General features: G+C 42.6%; 1 protein-coding gene across 7 annotated transcripts in view; it reads left to right on the top strand.

The window, feature by feature from the left end:
- The first annotated feature begins 842 nt into the window (after positions 1-842).
- Ric8b (RIC8 guanine nucleotide exchange factor B) overlaps positions 843-9710 on the top strand; it is a 104616-nt gene continuing 95748 nt past the window's right edge. For 3 of the 7 annotated variants that reach the window (XR_004112930.1, XM_031350160.1, XM_031350161.1), the window contains exons 1-2: positions 1169-1699; positions 9617-9664. Coding sequence is in view for 4 of the 7 variants with exons in the window: in XM_031350160.1 (XP_031206020.1) it covers positions 1616-1699; positions 9617-9664 (132 nt within the window). In the remaining 3 variants the exon portion in view is untranslated. Of the gene's footprint in view, positions 862-1168; positions 1700-9616; positions 9665-9710 lie in introns of those variants that run through there. The other 4 variants (XR_004112931.1, XM_031350159.1, XM_031350163.1 and 1 more) reach the window with 3 other exon arrangements.

Below are 9710 nucleotides of genomic sequence, written 5' to 3'. Positions count from 1 at the left end.
TTCAGCAAGGCCTAAGAGGCCCACAGAGAAGGTAACAAAGATGATTACTTGAAGGTAAAACGCTTGGAAGTTTCTTGCAGAATTCATCTATTCTCTATGAAAGAGCCTGAGAGTGCAGAACAGGTTCCAAGTCCAAACTTAACTTAAAAACTATGCACTTTAAATTTTCAAGACTGCTCATCTTAAACCAAGGAACAGCAAGTCTGGTGATGTTCACAAGAACAGACCACCTAAATGAGGTTGAGACTTGCTTTGGGAACCATTGTATCCACTCTGTATTGGATAATGCCCAGCAATGCACAAAGTCTCAAATATTTGATTTTTTTTTTTTTTTTGAGAAATTAAGCGAACCTAGATGTAGTGTAAGTGGTTGGCACAAAATCTAACACTTAGAGGATTATGCACCTCCATCACCACTGACTCCATTGATACTCTGGTTCTGTGATATTTATGGGTGGTTGAGTGTAGACACCTTTGGAAACCAACCACCTGGATTCAAATCTCAGCTTTGTCAATTACTGAGTGCAGAGCTAATTTCCTTGGGTTCAAATCCCAGGTATGCCTTTGATTAGTTCGGAGCTTCAATTTATTTATCTGGAAAATAGAAATAAATTATAATTAATATATAATATATATAATATATAATATATATCACGAAATTTCTTTATCTGTTGTGTTCCTTAGGGTTCCACAAAGAACTGTGTTCAATTTCCCATGTTACTGCAGCCTAGTGCATAACAGGACTGCAACCGGGTGAAGAGGGTGAGCATTCCAGAGACGGAAACCGCTAACTGGGCATAGAGGGAACTCAACCTGGCGCTTGACAGCCACTACCAAGAGCCGGCCGTTTCGCCATCGTCAGTAAGTCCAACCAGCCACGTCTAGTGCAGGTCAGCAAAAGGAAAAACAAACAAACAAACAAACAAAACCCAGTTTAGAACCTCCCACTAAACGAACGGTTCCTCCGCCTCTGGCCTCGGGCGGTCGCAGGATTCTGGTTTCCGGCCTTCAGGGAACTACATTTTCCAGCATGCCCTCTGGAAAGAGGGAAGTCTTTTGCATCGGATGACTACCAATTCCGGCATGCTATTCGGTTCACTAATAACTCAGATGACAGAGTGGGATGAGCCCGTTGCATGCCGGGAATTGTAGTGTAGTAGCGGTAGGCTCGCAGATGGGCGGGGAACAGCCTGCCAGTTCTCGTCCGCTAAAGGGGAATGATTCAGAGAGTGTTAGGAGAGACAGTTCTACTCGTGGAAGCCCGCTGCGAAGCCGAGCTCGTCCCCAAGGCTGGCAGACCGTGGGGAGTAGGCAGGGCCTGGGCCTGACTCAGTCTCTGGTGGCTCCTTAGGCCTCCACCAAGCCCTGGGCCTTGTCGGGGAGGCCTCCAGGCGCCCGTTGCTGGGGGAGCGGTGACGTAGCGGGGTGAAAGTTGAGGGGCGGTGACGTAGGGCCTGCCCGGGCGGAGGCTGGCGGGTTGGAGACTGGAGGGAGGGAGGGAAGGAGGGAAGGAAGGAAGCTGGGAAGGAGCGAGGTAGCGGGGGCGCGAGGCGTTTACCTGGGAAGCAGCGGCTGGGGCGCGCACAGCGGCTGCGGCTCCCCCGCACCTGCGGCCATGGATGAAGAGCGCGCCCTCTACATAGTCCGGGCCGGCGAGGCGGGGGCTATCGAGCGGGTCCTGAGGGATTACAGCGACAAGGTAAAGAGCTCTGGCCCCGGGCGTTCGCTGTCTCGCCCCCCGGGCCGCCCTCGGGACTTGCACTTCGCATCCTCCCCACCCCCCTCATTCCGGGGATGCGCATTGCTCTCCCCCGAAAACGTTTCCGGCTTGGGCATGCGTGTTTGTGCCCCCAGCCTTTCCCACTCGTTCATCCTGCATCTACCCATTGCCTCCACTATTATGCCCACTCTGATTTCTGGCCCAGCAGCCTGTCCTGTGGTCTTCTTCCTAAGCGTGCAAGTCACACCCCCAGAATCCGTAGATGCGCGTCTGCCCAGTGCCCCATTCCTGGGTGCATAAAATGCATGCGAGGCTTTCTCACCTGTATAGTGTGAAAATACATGCTTCTCTGCATAAACACGGCCCTTGACATCTATAAAACATAACAGCAACGATGGCAGGTCTTTATGTACCTGTACCCTTGTATAGTTTACCAGGCATTGATGTCTTCTATGTGATTTCCTTTGATATCCTCAGATGCTTATAGAGTAGATGGTATCATCCTTCCCATTTTGTAGATGAGGAAACCGAGGTGCAAAGAACTGAAATCATGCCCCAAGGTCATGGACATATGTTACAAGTGGGTGGAAAATCCAGTTCCTAATAATACCTGTTATTTGTATCGCATTAACAGCTTTCCTGTTCATTATCTCATTTAATCTTGACAGCAATCCTATGAGGTATTATCTATAGTTTGCAATGGAGCCTCCAGATGGGCTAAATAACTAGCCCAAGGTCATTCCTGGGAGCCAGAGTCTTCCCACCTAGGTTTTCATACTGTCCATTCACTGTTCTCTCACTACAGTGAGTGAGTGGTATGTTGTTATAAATACCACTTCCATCTCGAGAACCTCTCCTCTCCAAGAACCATTAGATCTTCCGTTTCCTTCCAGCAATTCCACATGTCCGCTTTAATAAGTTAGTCTACCTAACACGTTTAAGGCGTTCAGGAGATTAGACTTGTATGAGAACACTTGATGACTCTCTTCTCTGAAGACCCACCCATCACCAAGTTATAACCTATATGTAACTGATACCTTATTCTTCCTTTTTTCCCTTCCTGTTTATTAGCCCTCTCTGAAAGAAACATGGCTGTATGTCCCTGTCCATGATCTTACTGTCTCTTCTGTGCCCACTACTCCGCTCTTATATATTTTGTATCAGTGAACTGCCAGTATGCCATTTCTGCTCTTAGTAGAAAATACCCCCAGGAGAGATATCCTTCTTGTTTAAAAGAACCTTTATTTCCACTAATCTCTCCAGCAATCTAGTGAGTACAGTGAAGGAGGATATTCCTCATTTCACAAATAGAAACACTTAGGATAATCATGTATTCCCAGAGTCACATACCCAATGAAAAATGGGACTGAGAGTTGAGTCTAGCTGTCCAACTCTAAGGCTGATGCCCTTTTTGCTGTGCTGCTTTCTTAGGTAGGATGCATGCACGGGCTGTATTCTAGTCACGTCTTAGCCGCTTCACCTGATATGCTTTAGTGTTGATCATATCTACCTAACTCAGGAGAAACTAATTTAATTTGTAGATATACATATTATGTATATTGTATTATTTTAACTTGATTTATTATTGCTTTCCAGAGAAGATATGGGGGAGCCATAAGCTGATTTACAAAAAGAAGTATAATAATTTGGCTATTGTGTTGAATTAACTTTTATTAACTGTTAATTTTTTTTTTTTTTTTTTTTAGCACTTACTATATGCCAGCTAGCTAACAATAATAGGAACTTTTTTTCTACAGGGCAGGGAGGAAGGAAAACCTACACTGGGATCTAAGTCCACTATGCACTATGTTGTAGCTGAACTAATTAGGTCTCGTTTTTATTTGCTTCCTCCAATTCATCCCTTCCTCTCCCTGATATCCCTTCAGGTTGGTTTCTTGTCACTCATGGCTACGTCCTGTCAGAGCTTGGCTTCCCCTTTTCATATTGGAAATGTTTTCAGAGATCTTAGGTTCATCTTCTGTTGTTAAGGCAATGTCTCGAAAGGCTTCAGAGGATTCCTAGACACTTTTTTTTTTTTTTTTTTTTTTTGCCAAGCCAAGCTTGAGACTGTTCTGACTCTGTGTAGATGGGAGCAGTTACTGTGTCAGGAGAAAGCACTCATGTTTACTGTTAGCTGCAGTAGGAACTGTGCAGTAGGGCTGACTGGAGCACAAGAATGCTGAGCCTCATGTTGCAATGCAGTACTGCCCCTCAAGGGGAGAACTGGATGACGTGACTAGGAAGGGGCTTTGCATCTGTTGTCAGGCAGGAAGAGTAGAAGTCAGCTGTCCAGATTTATGGTGTATGGGGGCTGAAATCCCCAAAAGTAGATGGATAGCAGCCCTTCAGATTTCTTATCTGGTAAAATGGATTTGAGGCATGTTTAGAGTAAGATGTGGTTGTAGGCACTGAGGAGTCGAGCAGAAGAGGAATGAGCAGTGTGGAGAGATTAGTTCATTGTTTGGCAGAGGAGGCTCTTTATGCTAGCTTTTTTCTAATAAGCCGGCCATTGCAAGTGTAGTAGAAAGAAGATGGGATCTGGTATCAGGTGATAATCTCAGCTCTGCTGTTAACACCTTCATGACTATGGATAAGTTATGTTAAGCCTCTGAGACCTGATTGCCCTGTCTGTAAAGGAGGGATTCAGACACCATTCTTTTTATTTATTGTGTGGATTAGATTAATTGAAATTGAGTGCCAAGCAGTAGGCACAGCGTCCTGTGAAGTGTTCCCTTGCTAAGTTATGAGGAGCTAATAGTCAAGATCCTTCATGAGGTAGTGTGGCCAGAATACAGGCTCTGGAGCCAGATTCCTGGATGCTGATTTTCCATTTACCATGTATGTGGACAAGTTTAAGTTGCTTAACTTTGCTTTATATTTCTCTGTCAACTGCATCTGTATTCTAAGGCTTTTGTCAGGACTGAGTGAGTTCTATATGTAAAGTACCTAGAACAGAACTGGGCAGTGGTGGCGCATGCCTTTAATCCCAGAGGCAGATGGATTTCTGAGTTCGAGGCCAGCCAGGGCTACACAGAAAAACCCTGTCTGGAAAAAAAAAAAAGGTACCTAGAAAAGGACCTACTGCTAAAGAAGTAGCTCATGGGTGTTTGCTTTCAAAAAAGCATGTGGCTCTGAATTGATGTAACACAGTTAGAATTTGGGAATCTTTCTCACTCTTTTATCTTAACCTTTGTACCTTCTAATGGTACCATTACTATGGTATATTTCTTACTGCAGTCAGAGAAGACAGGACCTATCTGACTCTAGAATACACGTAATTTCTCTGTACAGAAATTCATTTCTGAGTATTCTGGATTCAGTCACTGGCTCTTGTTATTTTAGGGAGAGAAATCTCTATCCCGTAAAGAAAAAAAAAAATGTGTCTGTTTGTCCAGAGTAAGTTGCTTCAAAGAAAAATAATTCTTTGAAATAAGAGTGGCTGTTTCTCACTCCTAAATTCGCCTATTAACATTTATTGAGTGCCTTCTAGGTGCTGTGTGATTTCCTAGGAATTTATACATATAGTCCCTTTATATTAAAAGTTATAAGGGAAATGGAAGCATTTTCATGTTTCTTTAAATAGTAGATCAAGGTCCAGAAAGACATGGTTATTGCATAGAGGCTCAGGAGCACATGGTGAGGAAGTGGCATATGTGGTCTTCAGATGCCTGACCAGGTCACGTTTGCAGGGCTGCGCTACCTTTCCCTTGTTCATCCTGCTTTTGATCATAGGAAGGCTTTGTTTTATTTTCAGGTGCAGTGTACTACCTTGTTTGTAACTGTTGAGCCCTAAGCACTCTCCTTTAGTTACAGAATGAGTTGTTTATTTTGAGATGTCTTGCTATGGTTTAGAATATCCAAGCTCTTGGTCTTACTATAGAGTCTGTTTTGACAATAGGTTCACTAGAGAGGTTGTTTGCCATCATCATGTTCATTGTCACGGACCTGAGGTACATTGTAATACTGTGATTTTATGTTGTTTTCAAAATAGGTTCTCTGTGTAGCCCTGGCTGTGTTGGAGCTTGTTCTGTAGACCAGGCTGGTCTTGAACTCAGAGATCTGCCTGCCTCTGACTCCCGAGTGCTAGAATTAACGATGTGTGCTATGCCTGGCCACATTTGTGATTGTTTTAAACCAAAGGAATTTGAGGTGGCACTAGACATTGACCGGTCATGCATATGATAAAACTATGTTTTGCTGTTGAGCTGAAAGAACCAAACTGGTCAACTAGGTAAAGAAAGTGACTTGTGGTCTTCACTGTGACTGATAAATTGATAGATGGCATGACAAGCCCTAGAGGCCACCAGGCGTGTCACTGTCGCTTCAGCAGGATTCCATTTTGGAAACAGGGCAAGTTGATGGTCAGATGGAGAGTGAAAAAGTTACTTAAAGTACTGTCACTGAAGTAGTCTCCAAGAGTTAGAGCAGGGAAGGAAGACTGCGGCTAGCTCAAGCTCATCATCTACATGCTAGAGAATGAGACTGATAGAGACTGATGGAGGCAGTTCTAGACGTGCAGCCTCTGCATTTGAATGGGGGATTTAAATATCCTGGATCATGTAGGAGGATGTTTTGCTTTCTGTTTTTTGAGGCTGAGCTTTGACTTTGGGTTTGCCCTAGGTTTTTGCATAGAGATATTCTTGTTACACTTTGTTCTTAGTTCCAGATTTGTTCTACAGTCTATTTTGACATCTAAGAAGTAGTCTTTAAGTGTATCTGTAGACATCAGTGAACTAACTCTGACTTCTCTAAGCGGTCAGTATTAGCTAGATACTAGAGCAGAGACCACGCAGTAACACAGTAGTGGCCATGTAATGCTTACCTACCATGTGCAAAGTGCCAGCCATAACATAGAAAAAATAAGGAAAACCTTCTGGGTTGTAAAGTGCAGCTTGAGCAGGGTTGCATGCAGTGAGCAGTAGGACTGGACTGGAACTTGAGGTTGTGTGACAGCTGAGGTTCTGCAGGGCTTCTTTTAAGCGATAAAGCCTGCAGTCCTGAGTCTGGTGTGTCACTGAGAGGTTCTAGCTTTCTTAGTCCTTAAATTGAACAGTGATTTTACTCTTTGATTAATATTTGACTTGCTTCTGTTCTGGAAATGAAGTATATAAAAGCTGGTGTTTAGTTGGCTAACAGCTCTCAGAAGCATCCACACCTGAGGATGCTCATTTTCTTCCCACCAGTTGAGCTTCAGAAAGGGGAGTGAAGCAACAAGATGGAAAGTTCAAGGTCAGCCTGGGACACTCAAAGCCCAGGCTCAAAAAATTAAAAGTCTGTTGGAAGGAGAGGCAGAGAGCATGTTAGGTCTGGTCTAGCTTGGAGAAATGAAGCTAGCCTTATAGACCCCAGCATCAGCTGGGTACAAATGATTTTTGAGGTAATTTCTAGTGCCCGTATACTAGTATATTTTCTAAGTAAGCTTTCATGTGGCTAGATGGGCTTTTGAAAGTTTTTATTTGTAAAATGTTACTTTTTATTGTTATTTTAAATTTATTATTTAAAATTGTTATTATTTTATGATCAGACCTACAGTGAAAAAGCAACAGAAAAGTGAAAAAAGTAGCCCTTTACTATTTTATAAAGAATAATTCTATATAGGAAATACCTAGAAGATATTTTTGTAACTTACTATCTTCCCCAAAAAATAATTGCTTTTTTCCTGTTCTTCCTTTATAAATGCCAAAACATTTATTTAGAAGAAATACTAAGTTTTAGCAACTAGACGCATTTATTCCAAATAATTTACAGAAGTAACATTTTATGTAGAATGGCAAAAAGACATTTTGGGTTTTAAGTACAATTATTTTTCATTTGCTGGGAACCTTTACTGAACTTCCACATAGAACATTATTAGCTCACTACCTCCTTATCTTTAGTATTAAGTTTCAGTGAACCTTGGGTCTATGGATTCCTAAGTATAGCCCTCAGATTTATGACCTCCTCCTCTTCCCCTTTTCTTCCTTGTTCATTTATTCTTTCTTCATCCTTTATTCCAAAGATTTTTTATTATAAAATAATCCTAATGAGTCACCTTTCTTTTAGTTGCTGTATAATATTTTATCAGATGGTTATAAGTTCAGTAGAACATTATGACATACACATTTTACATTCAGCTTGCCTCTTTTACTATATTAGAAGATACCATGTGAGTATGCTTATGTACATAATTTTTCTTCCCATTCTGCATGACTCCATTAAAGTTCTGGGTCAAATAGGGTAAATGTTTTTATGACTTCTAGTCTGTGTTGCCAAATCACTCCCCCTTTAAAGGTTTGTGTCAAATGGTACTGCTTTGGGCAGCATTATGCCAGCTTGGGATGTCTACTTCTCACATGACTTTCTGCCTTCAGTCTTGCTCTCCTTGAGCTGGCCTGTGAGCTAGCCTGTGAGCTACTGCACAAAAGACTCATGCAGTCCATACTCCATCCTGGTCTTCCCTGGCCATTGGCAGCCTGTTGTCATTTCAGATGTAAAGCTTTAAATCTGTGCCTTCTCTCTGCTACATCAGTTCCAGTTGGTTTGCATCCGTGCTTGAGTAGCCTTCCTGAGGTTTCCTTAAATGACCTTATCTCTTAACCTCTTGTCTTCCCTTTAACTGTTTCTTATACTCAAAACTGCCTCCCTCCCAACATTTCTACAGCTCCTTTCATTCAAAAATGGTTCCTGCAAAGCTAAAAAACAGAACCGCCAAACTGTCTTTCACACTTAATGCCCTTTTTTGTGGTGGGTGGCCAGTCCTGCTGATCAATGTGGACAGTGAGATAAACAGGAAAGTAGACAGTGCAAAGGAGTGGCTCGTTGGTTTGCCTGAAGAAGAGTTCAGGTGGGATTTATTCAGAAAGCGCATGCTCTCTGTGAGAGAATACGAGAGTTGTAATTCTGTGCTTCTGGTTTGTGACCACCACTCCCTATGCAAACAAGCCAGTTATTCTACCCATTCGCCTCTGCTCTGCTACACAGTGGAAAGTATGCACTCTGGCCAATCATTCCAGGGGAGCCACAACACCTTCCTCCCTTCCAGTTAATTTGTCTTTAATATCATTAGAGCATTAGCAGCAGCATCCTAATACATGCTGTTTACTACTTGCCAGGTAGTGAGATATTTTATGTGCCATAACTGTCAGAACCCTCACAATCACCTTGTGAGCTAAGGATTACTTCATTTTCATAAGAGGAACCCAGGCACAGTTTACTAGCTTGAAGTCACGACTAGTAAGTGAGGGAGCCTTTTTGCAGGTTTTCTGGGTGCAGTTTTCTGATGATTTCTTATGGAATGCAATAAAGAAAATCCTAGCACACTGAAAGGCCTTTCCAAATCTCAGTCCAGTCTGTGCTTCCGTTCTCAAGTTCTTTTCAGGTGCCATCCCCTAGTATTGTCCCATGTTTCAGTCTCAGAGCTGCCAGCTTCATGAATGTATCACATACATTCACATACCTACAGCAAACTCCTCATTATCCCTCAGAGTCCAGCTCAGATGTCCTTTGCCTTGTTGTGCTAACTGTTCCACCTCTTTGGGTAGTTGCTGTCTTAATTCTCTCTTCTCCCATAATATTTCTGCCATAATCTTTTCATGTGGCTTTATTGTTCCTTTGTTTTGTTTTGTTTTTTGTTTGTTTGTTTGTTTCTCTGTGTAGCCCTGGCTGTCCTGGAACTCACTCTGTAGACCAGGCTGGCCTTGAACTCAGAAATCAGCCTGCCTCTGCCTCCCAAGTGCTGGGATTAAAGGTGTGCGCCACCATTGCCCTGCGGCCTTATGTTTATTTACTTACACATCTGTCTTATTTTTATAAGAATTTTGAGATAAGAGAACAATATTAAAAATTAGTTTATATATTTTGTTTAAAATCTTTAAAGTTTATATGCTAAAATGACATGTTTTCCTTTTCCCTCCTCAGCATAGGGCTACTTTCAAATTTGAATCAGCAGATGAAGATAAAAGAAAGGTAAGGTTTGGTGTGTGTGTGTGTGTGTGTGTGTGTGTGTGTGTGT

Source organism: Mastomys coucha, unplaced genomic scaffold (assembly GCF_008632895.1).
Source record: "Mastomys coucha isolate ucsf_1 unplaced genomic scaffold, UCSF_Mcou_1 pScaffold4, whole genome shotgun sequence".
Taxonomy (NCBI): Eukaryota; Metazoa; Chordata; class Mammalia; order Rodentia; family Muridae; genus Mastomys; species Mastomys coucha.
The sequence above is the reverse complement of the archived record's forward strand: the minus strand, read 5'-3'. Positions and strand labels throughout refer to the sequence as shown.